General features: G+C 47.2%; 1 protein-coding gene across 2 annotated transcripts in view; it reads right to left on the bottom strand.

Moving 5' to 3' along the window:
- The window catches only part of LOC130198423 (ephrin type-A receptor 7), a 188,588-nt gene that overhangs the window by 65,562 nt on the left and 103,435 nt on the right, over positions 1-19,591 (bottom strand). For both annotated transcript variants that reach the window (XM_056421616.1, XM_056421684.1), the window contains exons 4-5: positions 13,913-14,068; positions 2,297-2,626 (exon numbers count right to left, since the gene is read on the bottom strand). In XM_056421616.1, the coding sequence (XP_056277591.1) occupies positions 2,297-2,626; positions 13,913-14,068 (486 nt within the window). The remainder of the gene's footprint in view (positions 1-2,296; positions 2,627-13,912; positions 14,069-19,591) is intronic.

Here is a 19,591-nt window from a genome sequence, read left to right as displayed (position 1 = left end):
TGGGAGGGGTGGGGCTAAAGGGTTCGGGGCGGGGCTCAGAGGAGCCTACAGACCTCGGTCTTTGGACAGTCCTCCATTCGTACATTTTTGTTGTTGTTAATGTCTGTCAGTATGTACACGTTATGTATGTACCTATGGAAAATAAATTACTGACTTACTTAGTCTCTATTGTATCTCCATCCAAATTTGCTCAATGCAGCTTCAAGTATTTAAATACTGGGAAGCGGAGTGTGAGCGTAGAGAGAGGGTGTCGTAAAGCCCTCTGAGGCAAAGCACAGTACACACACATTGAATTGAACAGCAGGTTGTGTACTGGGAAGGCAATGTGCTGTTGTTTCATTCAACATCATGGATACAGGCAGACATCTGTCGGGGTTGATTTTGCACACCGGCCTACCGGTTAAAAATCTGTCCAATAGGGCTCCACACTGGTCGGGCCCCACTCTGTAGGGCATCAGGGAGCGTGTGTGCAGGCATAGGAAGCCGTCTCTTGGGCTCTCGCTCGCTCCACGGGGTCCCGATGTCCAGATGTTGCTCTTGCGTAACATTTACCGTTGGCCCGACGAGAGAATCTGGGCCACTGGGGAATCGGCACACTTATTCTAAGTCTCCTTGAAGCTGCCGTTTCTGTAGCCCGGCACACAGGACCCGCCCGCCTTCAACGTAGGAAGAGCTCCAATTCTCTTTTTAGTCGAAACCTCTCGCTTTTGTTCCCCATAAACAAAGTGTGAAACTAACCCGAGACCCCCCACTGAGTGCTACTGCCACCTCAGAAAGACTTTCTAAGATCTATTTAATTAGACACAGAAAAGGCTACAGACTGGTCCCGATGTTAAGAAATATGAAAGAAAACCCACATGACTCACAACCGTTCTCCATTTACGACGCAGCTCCTTCCTTCTTAACTAATTTCTAATCAGTGGCACAAAAAAACACCCTGCCATTCTCACTCATTGTTCCGCGAGCTGCTGCGGAGCCGGGTGACAGGGCTGCTTGGCAAAGTGCTTTTCAAGCCCCCGGCGAATGGCCTGCTGAAGACTTCTGCTCGTGGAAATGAGATCCCCTCAAACCGGGCGACACAGTCCGCCTCCGAGTCCACGTGTGTGTGAACGGGAGGCGACCGATGAGAATCTACGTGTGCAGACGTCAGCGTGTGTCTGACAGGTGAGAATCCATTCATGAACAGAAGCACACCGGCTGCATGTCGGCATCTGGAGGCAGCCGGTCCTATACAATAAAATAACGGGCTTTTATGATACAAATACTGAAAGCAAAGGTCAAACGTTTATTGTGTGGGTTCTTTGTTCTTTGTCTTTTTAGGTTTGCTTTGGTACGGATCCCAAAAGACGACATCCGGTGGGAATCGGAGCCCCTCGTGCAGATGCTGTATCTGAACATCGGCAAAGCAGCTCAAATATTGCACTGAACCCTCTGAAAAAAGAGAATTCAGATCCTCGTGGACCTCCCGAAACAACGTGGCCCACAACAGGATATTCAAACGGAGGAACACGTGCGGCGCAAGAAGATTTAAAATTCATCTTCAGCTGAGCCGTCGGAGCGTGACGGGGGCGACCTCATTCTGGATCAGCTGAGGTTTACTTCCTGTCTGTGAAGACTACAGTGTTGCATTGTGAAGAAGAAGAAGAAGAAGAAGGAGTAGAAGGAGAAGGAGGAGGAGAAGAAGAAGGCGAGGAAGAAGAAGAACAATAAGAAGGAGGAGAGAAGAAAAAGAAGAAGAAGGAGAAGGAGAAGAAGAACAATAAGAAGGAGGAGGAGGAGGAGAAAAAGAAGAAGGAGGAGTAGAAGAAGGAGAAGAAGAAGAAGAACAATAAGAAGAAGGAGGAGGAGGAGAAAAAGAAGGAGAGGAAGAAGAAGAAGAAGAAGGATGAGAAGGAGGAGGAGAAAAAGAAGGAGAAGGAGAAGAAGGTGAGGAAGAAGAAGGTGAAAAAAGGAGGAGAGAAAGAAGGAGTAGAAGAAGAAGAAGGAGAAGAAGAAGAAGAAGGCGAAGAAGGAGGAGAGGAAGGAGGAGAAGAAGAAGAAGGCGAAGAAGGAGGAGAGGAAGGAGGAGAAGAAGAAGAAGGCGAAGAGGGCGAAGAACAAGAAGGCGAAGACGTCGAAGAAGAAGAAGAAGGAGGATGAGAAGGAGGAGGAGAAGAAGAAGAAGGCGAAGAGGGCGAAGAACAAGAAGGCGAAGACGTAGAAGAAGAAGAACAAGAAGAAGAAGAAGAAGAACAACAACAACAACAAGAAGAAGAACAACAACAATAACAACAACAAGCAGCAGCAGCCTCCTCACCTGGCAGGCTGGTGGACACGTTGACCTGGCTGTAGAACTTCTTTCCGGGCAGCAGCTCCGAGACGCCGTTCAGGGCCTCGACGGTGAAGCTGTAGTTGGCGTTGGCGAGCAGGTTGACCACGGTCACCGTCCTCTCCGCCAGGCCCGCCTGCTGCGGCACGAAGCCGACGCTCGGCCCGCACGCCTCGCAGCGCCGGCCCACGCAGCGCCGGCAGCCCACGCTGTAGGTCAGGTCCGCCCGGCCTCCGGCGTCGGACGGCGCGGCCCAGTCCAGGATCAGCGTGGACTGCTTCAGGGTGTAGACCAGGTCCCTGGGCGGCGAGGGGGGCCCTGCAGGGACGAGAGGGACACCTTCAGGTTCGGCGCCTTTTTGTTTCTCGAGGACCAACAAAGACGGATGCTGTTCGCATGGATACGGAATCAAACGCACCCTCACATCAAACGCACCCTCACACCGGTCACAGCAGCATTGTTTACGCCCAGAACCCTGTTTTGACTTCTAACGAGGCAGAACTAGAAGCAGGTACTGGGAAAGGGTTTCCTAGAGCAGGTCAGCTTCCAATCAGGGGGTCGGCGGTTCAATCCCCGCCTTAGTCGATGTGCCCTTGAGCAAGACACTTAGCCCTGAACTGCTCCCCATAGCTGCGTCTACAGTGTATGCATGTAAGAAGGAGGAGGAGAAGGAGGAAGAGGCAAGGAAGAAGAAGAAGGAGAAGAAGGAGAAGAAGGAGGAAGAGGAGAAGAAGAATACAAGGAAGAAGTAGAAGAAGGAGGAGGAAGAGGAGAAGAAGAAGACGAGGAAGAAGTAGAAGAAGGAGGAGGAAGCGGAGAAGACAAGGAAGAAGTAGAAGAAGGAGGAGGAAGAGGAGAAGAAGAAGACGAGGAAGAAGTAGAAGAAGGAGGAGGAAGCGGAGAAGACAAGGAAAAAGTAGAAGAAGGAGGAGGAAGAGGAGAAGAAGAAGACGAGGAAGAAGTAGAAGGGGGAAGAGGAAGAGGAGAAAAAGAAGACGAGGAAGAAGTAGAAGGGGGAAGAGGAAGAGGAGAAAAAGAAGACGAGGAAGAAGTAGAAGGGGGAAGAGGAGAAGAAGAAGGCGAGGAAGAAGAATAAGAAAAAGAAGGAGGAATGGAAAAAGGAGTACGAGGGGAAGAAGGAGGATGAGAAAAAGAAGGAGGAGGATGAGAAAAAGAAGAAGGAGTGGAAGAAGGAAGAAGAGGAGGAGGAGGATGAGAAAAAGAAGAAGGAGTGGAAGGAGGAGGAGGAGGAGGAGGAGAAGAAGGTGAGGAAGAAGGAGTATGAATGTAACATGTAAAGTGTCTTTGAGTCCCTTAAAAAAGAGCTATGTAAATTAAATGTATTATTATTATTATTATTATTAATAAACTTCCCATAATCTAAATGAAAACCACATGTCCCCGCAGCACGGTGGGACTCAACCGGCTCTTTTTTGGGTTATCTTTGGCAGCCGGGTGTGGCTAATACCTGGAACCTCCAAGTGAGCCGAGGCGATACGATAAAAGTGGCGATAAAATCCGACTGATCGGCCGGAGAGGATCAAGACGAGGGCGACGCAGGATATCCTGCCCGACAACAACGGCCTTTAAAACAAAATAAAAGTCAGTCTAGTTGTGCGTAGCAGGAACATGGAGTGGAATAACAGTGAGTCTCATCAATCTGAGCGTGTCAGTGCACATCACGCTGCGATAATCCCAATCCCTCCAGGATTTGATGATGAGAAACAATTGGTTTGATAAAAATTAAAAAATAAAACATTTGACCCAAATGGCCAGTCGCTGCTGATGCGACAGTGTGTTCCCGCAGTGGCTTTTAGCTCCCCGAGAACATTGATCTGCTTTCATACGAGGGGCGAGATATGCCGCGCGCGTGTGTGTGTGTGTGTGTGTGTGTGTGTGTGTCATAACGTGTGGTTGCGTTATATAAAAAAAAAACACGGGGCTACGATACGAATATGAAGAGGCTTTGTTTGCCATTTAACAGCTCAAGGTTTTTTTTATAATCACCCGCCACGACGTGACGAGAGCGGCCGAAATTAAAACACACACACTCCCGTATTCAAAAGGGCTTTTAAAGTGTCAGAGGACTGAATCTCGTCACTGAGCCGGTGTGCTGGCCGACCTCGGCCTCCTGCGGCGGGTCCTCTGCACGTTGAACGGAGCCACGGTTCATTAAAAAGGCCATGAATAGTTCTCCGGGCCCTTCTCGTAGGCCTGTGTGTGTGTGTGTGTGTGTGTGTGCGTACCCGTGTAATGAATAAGTGAAGGACACACGTGGAGCCCAGTGTTGCATAAGCACGCGCAGCATTCGGCATGTGAGCACACGTACGCACAGATTAAATGTGGACGCAGCTGGCCCTCTCTCTCTCTCTCTCTCTCTCTCTCTCTCTCTCCGATCTTCTTCAAATCGGAGTGATTCAGACCTGACCTCCCGAACCATTTCGCTCCTCTCCTCCCCTCTGCGCTCTCCATCTGTCTCCGTCTTTCCGAGTGTCCATCCGAATGAGTCCTCGACTCCCTCGCCGCTGCTGCTCCGACACACACTGACTCACACTGACTCACACTGACTCACACTGACTCACACTGACTCACACTCGCTCTTGAAGCTGCGGTTTAGAATATTGTGAAGTGAAGCCGATGAAGAGTCCGCATGTACGCGTCTCTCTGAGCCAGACATGGTTACACAAATGAGGCCATTGTTGGAAACCATTGTTTATGGGGCTCAGTAACAGTAGGGGTTGCAGCATCTGCAGCACTGTGTGTATATACAGTATATATATATATATATATATATATATATATATATATGTGTGTGTGTGTGTCTTTTGCCTAGAGTTAGCTAGCTAACCATACATTTATGTTTTGGTATATATATGTTAGCTATCTATGGTTAGCTAGCTAACTCCAGCCAAAACATATATATTTATATATATTAGAGATGCACCGATCAGGTTTTTTGGTGCCGATCACCGATCACTGAAATCAGTAGCTGCCGATCCGATAATACCGATCACGGTGTCGATTGAAGCATTCTATTTATTGTGTAGCATTATTGCCTAGGACGATGAGGAAATACATATATAAAGCACCTCAAACATGAAATAAATTACCGATTTCTTTAAACATTTAGGACTTTTACTTTGAAAAATGTCCTAATTGATACATTAAAATTGTTTGATTGTTATTGTAGGGGATTCAGATATGTATGGAACACATCTGCATCATTCATTTCCTGGAACTCTTGGGGAGATCTATTTACAGGACTTTTTTAACATACAAAAGTCTGACTTATTTTTATAAACTGTTCCTTGGTCCAGTAAAAATGTTTTAATGTGAGCATAATTTAAGCTAAATCTCAGAAACGATCTATAAAGATACAAAATCAGTTAATTGTTTACTTGTATATGTTCGTGTATGATTTGTCGACATCTTATTTTGAAAAACGGATGTTGTTTCACGTGGTTCTTTCCGCTAACTTTGCAAAACCGGATGTTGTCACTTAAATCCTTCCGCTAACTTTATCAAACCCTCGCTCTCCTGATGGAATGTGTTTACCGTGAGCATCAGTCTATAAGGGCAGACATGTGAGAATCGGCTGAGTCGACCCAGAGATTCAACTCGGGGGACGGGGACGCCGCTCGGTGGTGAGGATCCCCTCTGACCTCTCACTCTGCGGCCCTCGCCGGGCGCATCGTCTCCGTTGCGATGCGCCGCGATTGAAACGTCTAATAGTTCTCGCAGATTTTATGTCATCTGATCGGCGAAGTTTGATCGGCCGTTTTGAGAACGCCGATCAAAACCGATAATGGGAATATGGATCGGCGCCGATCAGATCGGTGCATCCCTAATATATATATATATATATATATATATACAGGGCTCTCAAGTGTCACGCATTGAGCGTGACAGTCACTCATTTCGGTCTTTAGTCACGCACTCCCGCCACACATCGTATTTCTCACGCTGAAAAAACCTCTTGGCTATTTAATGTTTTAATGTGCCGCCGCGCTGCCCTCACCGCGGAGGAATCAAGCACGTCTCCCGAATCCCCTGGAGTTCTGCTGTGAGGAGCCACTTATCAGCCAATCAAAAAAAAGAAATGGGCTACACAATAGCCAATCAGAAAAAAACGTATCTGTTGTATCTGGGTAAGATTTAATCCAGCAACCAAGAAAAAGAAAGCATCTCTTGCCTGGCCTAAAAACTTGAAAGCCCTGTATATATATATATATATATATATATATATATATATATATATATATGTGTGTGTGTGTTTGTTTTGCCAAAAGTTAGCTAGCTAACCATAAATTTAGAGTTAGCTACGTAACCATACATTTAGCTAGCTAACCATACATTTATGTTTTGGTATATATAGTTAGCTATCTATGGTAAGCTAGCTAACTCCAGCCAAAACATATATATATATATACATATACTATATATATACATCTATATATATACATATACTATATATACTGTATATACATATATATATATACATATACTATATATATATACATATATATGTATATGCTAGCTAGCTAGCTAGCTAACTCTAGCCAAAGATAGATATTTCTACAGGAGCCTGTATCTGCTCCCCCTCTTAATAATTTGATCACGGACATTAAAGTTAACAGGACATTTAACCTGTATAGTGAATAACATGTTGATTTATGATTCTAAACAACTTAATTTAATATTTCTTGCAGCAAATCCAAACTGGCACCCAAGTTGTTTTCCACTTGTGCCGCTCTGCACTCATACATTTATCAATGTCAAAAGTTAAAATTGTTACGACGAAACTTTAATCCTTCCTTCTGGAAGGCATCGGCTCCCACTGTATTCAAAAATCCATTTTCAGACACGCAGATTGACAAACATAACGCACTATATACTCGACTATATATTTGAGTTTTTCTGATAGTTACGATGCGACAGTCAACTTTTCCTTTTTTGCTTTCTTTCTTTTTTCTTTTCTTCTTTTTTCTTTTTTTTTATTTTCTTTTTTGTTTTTTCTTCTTTTTTTCTTTTTTTTTTTTCACTTTGTCTTTTTCTTTTTTTTTCAATACTTCTACTGTTTTTTTCAATGTCGTACTATCACTGGACCATACTTCATTTTGAGGTCTGTACAGAGACTTTTGGTGAACAAGCGAAGCGGTCGCTCACAAGCTAAGCTGCTGAGCGGACCCGCTGTGAAAACAGCAGCTCAGCGCTGGAGGCCGGGCTCCGAGCTGAGAGATGAGGAGATCTACCTTTGAATATCGGGGAAGGTTCGACCCGATCACCCCGGCTCGAGAATGGGTGGGGGCGAAGCGTAAACTGTGAGAGAATCTTCCGTAGCGTTTGTTCACTTCTTCCACTGTGGTCTGCGAGAACGTGTTCGTCGAGCAGTGGCTTGAGTTGACTCGCGGATGCAGAGGATCTCCCGTTGGGCTTCAGGAAGACGGGGCGGTGGATGGCGTGGCTACACAGAGCGTAAGAGCGGGGAGAGCTAAGGTGAGCGCTCTGGGGGCTGTGGTGAGACAGACGGGAACTATTCCGCGGTAAGGCGCGCGTGCTATTGAACGATGAACTGTTGGCCGTGGGGATGCGTCCGACCATGTGCCTTGCAGTCGGCCGCCATTGGCCGGCTGGCGTGTCGATACGCCATCTGCTGGCGGCTGCCATCTATGGACACGATCTGGCAAGTTATCACTGCCATGCTTCATCCACCGCTCATGGCTGCTGGCTCCACTGGTGACTTTAACCACCTATCACTTTCATCACATTCCCAACCATCAATCTATGGCCTGCTGCCCAACTTTCAACCAAACATGATGGAAACTGTATGCTAATACAAAGGATGCATACAAGCGCCACTGCCCTACCAAGGCCGTCAGTGACTTGTGTATGCCTGGTGTGGCTGACCATGGTACTGCTCCTCTGGTGAATGGAGGAGGTGGTGACCACTGGCTCTGGGCTGCTCTGACCCTCTGGGCCGACTCTACTGGCTAGGTTGTGTGGACACTGGGATGTGTTGTGTATGACACGCTCAGGGAGGACATCAACAAACAGATGACTGCATCACGGAATACATCAAGTTCTGTGAACACACCACCATCCATCAACTGGACACCATCACCATCAACACCAAGGATCCACAGGCTTAACATCAACGGGACTGCTTCTGACCTGGAGGATGACTGATTTGGGACCCATGGCTGATGAGCTACCAGGGCAGCAAGCAAAGGAAAGAAGAGTGCAACCTAAAGAGAGCAGGACTGTGAGAGAGGGGACCAAGGGAGGTGTGGGCTGAACTGGAGAGAGCCAGCAGGCTGACAGACTGAGAAACAGGGTTCAAGGCTGGTGAAGACAGCCTCAGGCTACTGTTTCTTTCCCCAACTGATTCACTCCCCTCCTGTCTGTTCACAGCTGCCTCACACACTCCCTCACCTCACCCCTCCTCCCTCCCTCCCCTCTGCCCCCCTGCTGGGCTGCACTCTCCCGAGCCCTCCTCTACTCCCTCCACCCCTCTGTGGGCTCTCACTCAACTGCAGGTGGTGAGACCTCTGGACTGGCACACTCCTGAAAGTCTGATCAGAAAGGTCCTGATGGCATCAGCCCAGCCTCCCAGAGGCGACACCCAGCCCTGGTGTGTCTCAGCCTAGTCTTCAACAACAGCAGCCGCTGCCTGGTCTCCTGTGGCTGTGTCCGTGGAAGTCCCCTCCCCCAGAAGTCAACACCATCTGGCCTCAACTGACTAACGACGTCGTCCTCACCTCCCATGTGATGAAGGTGCTGGAGGCTGGTCTTGTCCACCTCGGTCCCAGGTGAAATCGTGGTGAAATCCTTGGACCCTCCCTGGCCTCATCTTGAGCCTCATGTGCACCATCGCCATCATCTATGTGGGAGTGGACACGCTGATCAGGCTGGATGGATGTGTGAGTCTGTTCACTGAGAGTCACTTGTCCAGTTTCTCCAGTGCAGCCCCACCCACTGGTGCTGCTGGAAGCTCACTTGGTGGTGTGGTCACCATCTCCTGGATCCTCCTGGACGCCCTGACAGTCCTTGGAGTCCCACATGGGGCGTGTGGTGGCGTCTCAGCAGTGGGTCAGTGATCCTGAGCCCACAAGGAACTGTTTCTGTCCCTTTCTCTTCTGCCCTGTACCACAGTGACTTCCAGTACAACAAGTGACTTCATCTGCATGCAGGAGTGATTCTGCAGTGGTGGGAGTGGAGGGATTCAGAGTGGAGGAGGAGAGGGGCAGGCAGGGCAGAGGCACTTTGTAAAGTGGGCGATGGGGGGCAGGAGCGATGAGCTGTGGCCAAGACCAGAAGAGGCCCCAGTGAGTGGTGAGGAGGAGACAGCTCCTACACCTGGAGTGTCCTGGGAGTGTCCGTGGAGTGGGTGAGGAGGACGTGGTGGGGTGGGCGTCTCCATCGACAGCAACGCCCTGGACTGGAAGGCCCAACAGAAGGCCAAGTACAAGGCTGATGACGAAGAACTTTTTTTTGATCCTCCAGCTGATCCTTCAACGTGCTGGAGTTATTGCTTCAGTCCAGTACCAGCAGTGTTTGTACAGTTGTGTGCTGCTGCATTCTGCTGCTGGGCCGGTGACACGGAGCCGGTCAAGCAACACACCAACAAACTGTAGTCTGGCATGGCTGGCATCAGCTGCTGCTCTGAGCTCCTGGAAGGAGGGGTGAGTGGAGAGTAGGGAGAGAAAACTGAAACTGAACCCCGACCACCCTCACCCACCCACCCTACAGGGACAGAGGAGTACTTTCTCTCCTCCGTCTCCTCACGCTCGCTCCGCTGCCACAAGGAATACAGAGGAACATTCCTCTGCCAGGCTATGAGGCTCTACAGTTCACCTCTTCTTGCCAGACCACTTAACCCTTCTTGTGTTTGTTTTTTTTTTTTTCTTGTGTGTTTGCTTGCCTGCTCCGACAAATTTCCCCTTGGGGATTAATAAAGTATATATCTATCTATCTATCTATCTATTACCGCTGCAGTCCTGTCAGCCCCCTCGACTAAAACTCAAAACAAAGAAACATCTCTGTGTCCCCAGCGAGACGCTTTCTTTCCCCGCCTCCAAGGTTTGACTTTGCCTCAGCGCCGCCACATCGGAATATCTAATGCGCCGTAATGGAACATTTGTAAATAGTCGTCGTTAACAAAAGGTAATTAGTAATGTCGGGGAGTCTGACGAGCCGTGTGTTCTGTCACCTGTTTCAAATTCTTCAAACCATTAAAAGTAGATTGTTTTAATTTTTTGACCGATCACTTAACCTCCCCTCCTGTCGCTCCTTGGTGATTCAATTCAATCAATATGTTTGTTGTTCTTTTTCTTTCGGGAGTCAACAACAAAACATAAAGTAACTTACAAAAAAACAATATTAATTCTAATAATTTTCTAATTTTTTTAATTTTATTCGTATTGACCTCAAGGGTAATAAAATATAGTAAATATAAATAAAGGTAACTGGTGGAAACATTGAAATCGGTCAAAATTGACGAAAACAACACAAGGGTTAAAGAGACAGCAGGGGCTTCCACCTGCGGTAAACACAGACGGATGCAGGTACTTTAATGGGCATTTGCGGAAAAATAATGAAATAACTCCGTTATTATTCTTTAATTGCCGAGATAATAAAGCGCGCGTATCAAACCTCATTTGTCTGACAAAATCTCCCATTTTTGCTTTCCTTCCACTCTCGATTCATCAAGCCTCGTCCACCTCCCTCTTTCTTTCCGCTTTTACCAGACAGTGGATTAGCCAAATCTGGGGATGATCATAATTAGCGAATCAATAGTGTAATTAATGTGGTCATTGGGCTGCGATAAATGTTATCGCACCGGGATTAAAGAGTTCAGCGATCAATATTGCAATTACACACCTCTCCTCCATCGCAAATTACCGTAAGAGACAGTATGACCACACACACACACAAAGAGGTACACACCTGTGAGCGTCGTGAAAGTGCACAAACGCATGGCACCGACCTCGTGACCCCAGGTTTTACTGCCCTGAGTGCTCACAGGTCAGAGAGCCCATTATTCCTCCATCTCATTACTAAGCCATATCAATAGGATGCTCTCCATGCAGCGATCAATAGGGCCGTAGCCTGCGTGCTGATAACGGGACAAAAAGGATGACGAGGGAGGAGGAGGAGGAGGAGGAGGGGGGAGCGACGCAAAGAGGCAGTCGGTGGGCGGAGAGCGATGAGCGGCCGAGTGAAGAAGGCAGAGAGAGAGAGAGTGTGGAGGTAAAATGCGTGGTCAAGGGTCAAGAAGGAAGAGAGCGGAGAGAGGGTGGATAGGGAAAAGGAGAGGTGGATAACGGATGTGTGGCAGGAAATGGGTCCGTATAATGTCAAGCTGAAAAGGTTGAGGAGTGTGGAGCGAGCGTGGACGAGTGAAGAGATGGAGGAGACTGCGGGGCGGGGTGGGGGTGCTGAGCCTTTTCCTTAAAACCTTGATTGGTGATGCACCATCATATCTTACGTGTAGTACCATATTGCCCCACTAGAGAGCTGCGCTCACTAAATGCGGGACTACTTGTAGTTCCTAGAGTCTTAAAAAGTAGAATGGGAGCCAGAGCCTTTAGTTATCAAGCTCCTCTTTTATGGAACCAGCTTCCACCTTCAGTCCGGGAGGCAGACACAGTCACCTCGTTTAAGAGTAGACTTAAGACTTTCCTCTTTGACAGAGCTTATAGTTAGGGCTGAATCAGGTTCACCTGGTCCAGCCCTTGATATGCTGCTATAGGCTTATAGCTGCCGGGGACGTTAGGATGCACTGAGTACCTATCTCCTCTTTTTTCTCTCCTTAAGGATGAATTTTCATCTCTCAATCACACGTTACTAACTCTGCTTTCTCTCCGGAGTCCTTTGACTTCACGTCTCATGGGGTCATCGGACCCTATGAGACGGCATAGATCCTATCTGCCTGATGGATCATTGAGGTCTGGGTCGTGGAATTCCTGCTCCTGACTATGCCACTGCCCTGTTGAGACTCCGCCCACTGTTGAGACTCCGCCCACTCCTCCTCTCTACCGCCATCTGCCTGATGGATCGTGGAGGTCTCCATCGTGGAATATGCCTACTATGAACTATTCATACACTCTGTCACATTCATTGAATGTATTTAAACTCTAAATCTGTCCTTCTGTACACATTACATCTATTGCATCTGTCCATCCTGGAGAGGAATCCTCCTCTGTTGCTCTCCTGAAGGTTTCTTCCCTTTTTCCCCCTGAAGGGTTATTTGGGAGTTTTTCCTGATCCGATGTGAGGTTTTGGGGCAGAGATGTCTATGTGTACAGATTGTAAAGCACTCCGAGACAAATTTGTAATTTGTGAAATTGGGCGATACAAATAAACGGAATTGAATTGAATTGAAAAACATTCAAAAAGCATGTACGATCATGAGGAAGTTTCCCCGACACGATATAAACTTATCAAAATGTGTCAAGCAAGAACGGGATTCATCTAACATCCTTTAAAAATGTGCAACATCTCAGACTGATTATTACAAATACATTCCCACTTTGTTTACCTCTCGCTCAAACCAGACAGCGAATGTTTACTGATGCAATCAGGAGGAAATGAGAGGAAATAAATCCTTTGAGCTTGTGTAGAAAAACAAAACTCTTTGACCAGCTCACAACTTCAGCATCAATGCAGCAGCACGGATCCGGTCTCTGGCTTTTTGATTCCGAAAACGCTCGTTTGGATGATTAAAGGGAGAAGAAGAAAAAGAAGAAGAAGAAAAAAGGAAACACGGCATGTTTCTTTTTGGGTTTAATTTGTTTTACCCGTCCTGAAAAGGAACGCAAAAGGAGAAGAGAGGGTTGAAGGCAGGGGCGTGTGTAGGAGTCAAAGAAAGGGGGGGGGGGCTAAGCCCAAAGGGGAGCGCCATGACACTTTATGTTTGCAGGCAATTCTTTTGAGGGCCCCCGAATATCCATCGTTAGAGACACACTGTCAGGGTCATAGTGAGATGTTATGTTGATTTGGACACTTTCACTGAGATAAAGATGAACTAGTTCAGTGTCAAATACACAATTCAATGGAAACAATATATTAGAATGCAAAGAGTAGAGAGACGTCGATAGTTATTTCTTGTATTTTGAATTCGCTCGATCCCACTCTCGCTCAATGGAGACAGTTTCTAAAAAAATAGCTAACAGCAAACTTAGGGGGGGGGGACTGGAGCCCCCCCCACCCCCCCTAAGCTAGGCCTAATGACGCCCCTGGTTGAAGGAGAGGTGAAGGTCGGGCGAGACCAGACATGTAAACGAAGGTGATGAGGAAGGAAGCTGGACAGATGTGGGAATGAGGATGGATGTCGAGACAGAGGACCGGGGGGGGGCAGACGAAGAGGCGACGAGAGGAACACATTATGGGGGTGGGGGGCGGGGGGTGGATGGAAGGATTCGGGGTGATGGACGGGTAAAGGTGGTCTTTAAGGATAACGAGGTAAACGGCGAGGGCAGACAGACAAGCGGCTAAGTAGGGGGGGGGGGGGGTGATAACGACAGGCTTAATGCAAAAAGTGTCCTAGGTGGAGACAGATGGAGACGCACACGCGCGGGCAAGACACCCGTATCGTCTTCCTACTTGTGCATGGGGCCGAAGGTGTGTCCAGGGGGGTCCTGAAGTGGTCCTCCTCACACACACACACCACCGATCCCTCCTCCTCGGAGACGCTGTTGGCCGGGCAGGGGAAGCACTCCTGCTGCCTGGAGGACATCTTGTAGGCGCCGCGGGGACACGCTGGGAAGAGAACAGAAACGTACAGGAGATTAGACGGAAAACCCCCAAAATACATATTTTCAAGCGTGTGAAAGAAATCTGATGAGCCAGGAGATATTTGGTGGTATGATTTAAATAGTTTCTCTTCTGTGTTGATTTTTCGTGAACAATTTCGGCCACATGAGGCTGAAGGGAACCAAGAGCCCATGTTCAGAATAATACTACAAGCATTGGTACATTTAGTGTGCGTTGGGAAGTAAAACTGCTTATATACATATATATATGTATATAAACAGTTTTACTTACCAATGTATATATATAGATATATATATATCTATATATATATACATACATATAGATATATATATATATATACATAAATATGTGTATACATATACATATATTATATGTATACATATACATACATATACATATATATATTTATACATATATATTTATACATATACATACACATTTATATATATATACATACATACATATATACATACATATATATATATACATATATATACATATATATACATATATATTAGTGCTGTGAAAAATAATGCGTTAACTCAGTTAAATCAATTTCAGGTTTAACTAGTTGTTGTTTTTTAACGCATTTAACGCATGCGCAGAATGAGCTTCCAATCCGTCTGTTGTTGGTCGTCGGGACGGAAAAAAAGTCACTTGCAAAATGAGCTTCCAATCCACCACTTCAATCTGAACTCTGTCCGCTCTCATGCAGACGGTCTGTTCATCGGTAATGATCCTTCCGCAGGTTCACCTCCGGAAACCTTGTTACGACTTTTACTTCCTGTAGATCAGGGTCTCAACACGTCGATCGCGACCTGCCAGTCGATCGCGGCGTAGTGTCGGTAGATCGCATGACATTAAAGAGATTGGCCCGCCCCCTGACATGTTCTCTAGAGCACGTCTTTGTTCTTTTATTAAACTAAACGTCTGTTGTTGATCGTATCTCCACAGCAGCATGTCATTTCTGTCTCTTCGCGTTGCGTTAACACTTATCGATTCTCGCGCGCCACAGAGCTCCGTGCGCGCGCATCGGGACCGAGCAAAAAAAAAGTCACTTGTCAATCTGTCCACCTGTCCACCTGTCCGGGCCGGTGAGGTTTCAGCTTTGCAGCGGTGTCCCCGCCGTCCCTTTCATCACGGCCCAGTTCATGAAGAAAACCCACACAGTCAGTTTGCCTCAGCAGCTGCTAGAGGAAGACTAGAGGCCTTTAGATTGTATCATGGTGGAGTTAATGGTTGACAAACAAGAGAAACATGTTCTGTTTAACCCTCCTGTTACCTTTACATTTACTAACATATTTTACCCTCGGGGTCAATTTGACCCCAGTAATTAAAACCTCCAGAAAATTATTAGAATTAATATTGCTTCCCAAGTTTAAGTGTGAGGTACTTTATGTTTGTTTGTTGACTACCTAAATAGCCCTTTAAATAAATAAAAAAGTTGATATTTCTTATATGTTTGACACAGTGAAAAACAGCCTGGGGTCAAATTGACCCCAAAGAACACCGACATTAAACATTGAATGGGGTCAAATTGACCCGAAAGGTAACAGGAGGGTTAAACATTCTGTTTAGGATGAAGATGTATTAATGTTCCATATGGAAGAAAACTGCTAAATAACTGCTGAGTTGCAGCACCATTGTATAGAAGAATGTATAAATGTATATATCCGTCTTTTGTCATAAATCTCTATGTTCTCACAAAATATACCAAGAATATCGGTAATATGTGATTAATCATGATTAATCCACAAAAACCTGTGATTAACCCGATTAAAAATTGTAATCGTTTCACAGCCCTAATATATATACATACATATATATATATATATACATATATATATATACATATAAATACATAGACATATATATATATACATATATATACACATATATATATTCAGTATGGTTAACACTCATTCTTAACCCCTTTAAAAAGAAAAAATCCAAAGCTTAAAGCTTAAAATATATATAACAATTCTTCACATCACTTCGCTCCAGAGGCTCCAGCACCACGCCAGACGTTGCCAGCATTTTTAAAGCCGAAGGAGGAAGAAAAAAAAAATCTCACTTTCAATTCATGAGGGAGGAAATTAAGAATGAATGTGGAGAAGACGAACAAATAGAAACGGGAATCCAGAGGGAAGTACGGCCGAGAAAAGAAAACGTATGATTAGGGGATGAAAAGAAGGGGATACTTTGGCTGAACCCATCTCACATTACATGTGCAGCGGCCTGCGGCTGCTTAGAACCGGCGAGGCGGAAAAACCAGCCCTGGCAAATTGTCCCTTTCCCACATATCCAACTTTATTTTGAGTTGCCAGTTTTGAAAAGCATCCCCCTCGTACTGCATATGGATTAGCTCTCTGGCTGTAGGGAGAGGCTACGGATGGTGAGAATGTGGAGGGAGATAAGCCCTCGTGACCTTGCATGTGCAGCATACTAGAAGGCAACAAAAGCCCAATAATGCATGTGTGACACCCTTACGTACACACACACACACACACACACATAGTCACAGACAGGTTATCTTACACCCTCCCTCTACGCAGTTTCATTTTCCAAGTACATTTCCCGTTGTAGCAGGTGATAATGGGTGTGAAATCAGGCAGCCGATGCTCTGGTCTCCTCTATTCTAAACAGCGGGGCCACATTAAGTCTCTCTCTCTCCCTTTCTCTCTCTCCCTCTCTCATCCCTTTGCCACTCTTCGTTTTCTTCTTTTCGGCATTCTGCTTTCCTCGTTTCCTCGTCCCTGTCGTCTGCAACCCTTTGTTTTGGGCTTCGTTTTTTAAACCCCCGATGTTAAGTCCCTCTCCCTCGTCATATTACACAATATACAACCTCCATACGGGCTTTCTTCACCGTGCAGATATCCAGGCATTTGATTGGCCAGTACTTGCTCGGGGCTTCCTGATAGGCGGTTTCTGTGAGAGGAGTGACTGACTTGAGCCTTGAGCTTTCAGCCTTGAGCCTGACTTGAGCCTTGAGCTTTCAGCCTTGAGCCTGACATGAGCATTGAGCCTTCAGCCTGACTTGAGCCTTCAGCCTGACTTGAGCCTTCAGCCTTGAGCCTGACTTGAGCCTTGAGCCTGACTTGAGCCTTGAGCTTTCAGCCTTGAGCCTGACTTGAGCCTTGAGCCTGACTTGAGCCTTCAGCCTGACTTGAGCCTTCAGCCTTGAGCCTACTTGAGCCGTGAGCCTTCAGCCTTGAGCCTACTTGAGCCTTGAGCCTGACTTGAGCCTTCAGCCTTGAGCCTGACTTGAGCCTTGAGCCTTCAGCCTTGAGCCTGACTTGAGTCTTGAGCCTTGAGCCTGACTTGAGCCTTGAGCCTGACTTGAGCCTTCAGCCTTGAGCCTGACTTGAGCCTTCAGCCTTGAGCCTGACTTGAGTCTTGAGCCTTGAGCCTGACTTGAGCCTTGAGCCTGACTTGAGCCTTGAGCCTCCCCTTAACACTGAGACTAGGTTAGCGAGTGTACATTTGCCGTGATATCTGAACCAAGTTTACAAAAGGCAGTAATAAGAATCCTTGATATTCCCCAGAAGACAATTTAATTGTTAAACGACAAACATCGAAGTGATGCAAGAACTGAATACATGACGCCGAGTGGAATCCACCTGTTCCCTCTGAGAGGATGCCTCGAGAAGTCCAGAAGACCAAGACATCAAAGAGCTAGTTAAAGAGCTCGGATCTATTTGCAGAAACAGAATATCAAACACTGAAACGAAGAACTGTGTTTTCATGAGCTCAGAATCAGCCCTTCATACACCAACAGCAGAGCGCGCGTCCTCTTTCTACAGGAGCCCAGAAGGGTCAAACCAAACCCCGAAGGAGCCTTGAATGGTGGAGCTCTCAGGGCAACGAGCCGTGGTCGCCACCGGCGCCTGACTTCTGTCGCTGGTGGTGAGGGCGGCCTCGCCGCTGGTCTCGGAAAAGTGACCCCCCCCCCCCCCACGTCGTGTGTGAGACGGGCCAGCTGAGTTATACGCACCGGGTGCAAAGACACACGCAAAGCTGCTGTTGGCTCACGAGCGTACGTCAAGACACAAGGACGATAATGAAGGGGGCCGTCTGTTGTCCCTTCACAGAACACACACACACACACACACGTGTGCGCACAAAAGGCCTGCCATCACACATCGATTAGCAGGCCTCGTCAGCCTCTCCTGCCTCACAGTGTGTGTGCGAGTTAGTTTTTTGTGCCCGGTGTACACGTATGTGTGTGTGTGTGTGTGTGTGTGTGTGTGTGTGTGTGTGTGTGCATGCGTATCCGAGGCTGTAAGAACCTTGTAATCGACTTCATAATGTCTGTCATTACACAGAGAAAAGCCTCTCGCTTTCAGCTCACAGCACAGCCAAGCATGGGGACATAACAGAAACACACACACACACACACACACACACACACACACACACACACACACACACACACACCCTGAGAAGCGGCAATGGAGGAGGCTCGCTTTGTTCCTGACCGCGCTGCCACGATCGTTCCCTCACCACGCCGAGGACATCAAGCGAGAATAGATCGCGTCCGAATCAAAGCAGAATTAGGCAGAGGACAGAAACGTGAGAGGGTCCCGACCTATCGGGCCGATTCGCACCATCCCACCTTTAACGATTTCATTTGCCGAGGTACGTCTACAAGTGGAACTGGAGGTGAGAGCGTCGGGGAGAGAAAAAGAGAGAGAGAGAAGGGGGGGGGGGGGAGAGATCTGTCAGGACAGCTGGCAAACCAACTGATCAATTTGTCCCGTGAGCCAACAGGGAGCCTCCATTACATGGAACATGGCGGCAGCGCACGCACACACACACACACACACACACACACACACACACACTGTTTCAAGGTGTAATAATGTAGATATGAAGTACTATGGACTATACGGGGGAGGGGGGGGGGCACAAGACCAACTGGTGGGAGACACAGTAGAGACGGACACACGGACCGACAGACAGACAGAGAGACAGAGAGACAGACAGACAGAGAGACAGAGAGAGAGACAGAGAGACAGACAGAGAGAGAGAGAGACAGAGAGACAGACAGACAGAGAGACGGATGGACAGAGAGAAACACACATACAGACACACAGACAGACAGACAGAGAGACAGACAGACGTACGTTGTGTGAGAAGCAGAGAGACGGTAGGCTACTTAATGTACGCAGAATGGACATCAAACAGGGAGGGGGGGGCGGACTTGACAGGAAACAGATAAGCAGTCCGGCCCTGCGCGGCATACCGATGAGGAGGAGCAGGAAGGAGCGGCGGCGGCGAGCGAGGCTAAGGTCATCTATAGCGGGGATTTAAACACAACACGCTCAGGCGAGGAGAAGCTGCAGGTACACAATCTCATCAGGTAGATGAACGCCAAACGCTCCCGACGCACAATCACACTCTGAGATACGCCAACAGCTCCACCAGCCAATGAATAAAACCACAACAATAAAGAAGAAAGGAATCCGCATCTCAATGAGCTCACAAATTACTTTAATAGACTTTTGT

Source organism: Pseudoliparis swirei, chromosome 1 (genome assembly GCF_029220125.1).
Source record: "Pseudoliparis swirei isolate HS2019 ecotype Mariana Trench chromosome 1, NWPU_hadal_v1, whole genome shotgun sequence".
Classification (NCBI taxonomy): domain Eukaryota; kingdom Metazoa; phylum Chordata; class Actinopteri; order Perciformes; family Liparidae; genus Pseudoliparis; species Pseudoliparis swirei.
Note: the sequence above shows the minus strand (reverse complement) of the source record. Positions and strands in the feature narration are given on the sequence as shown.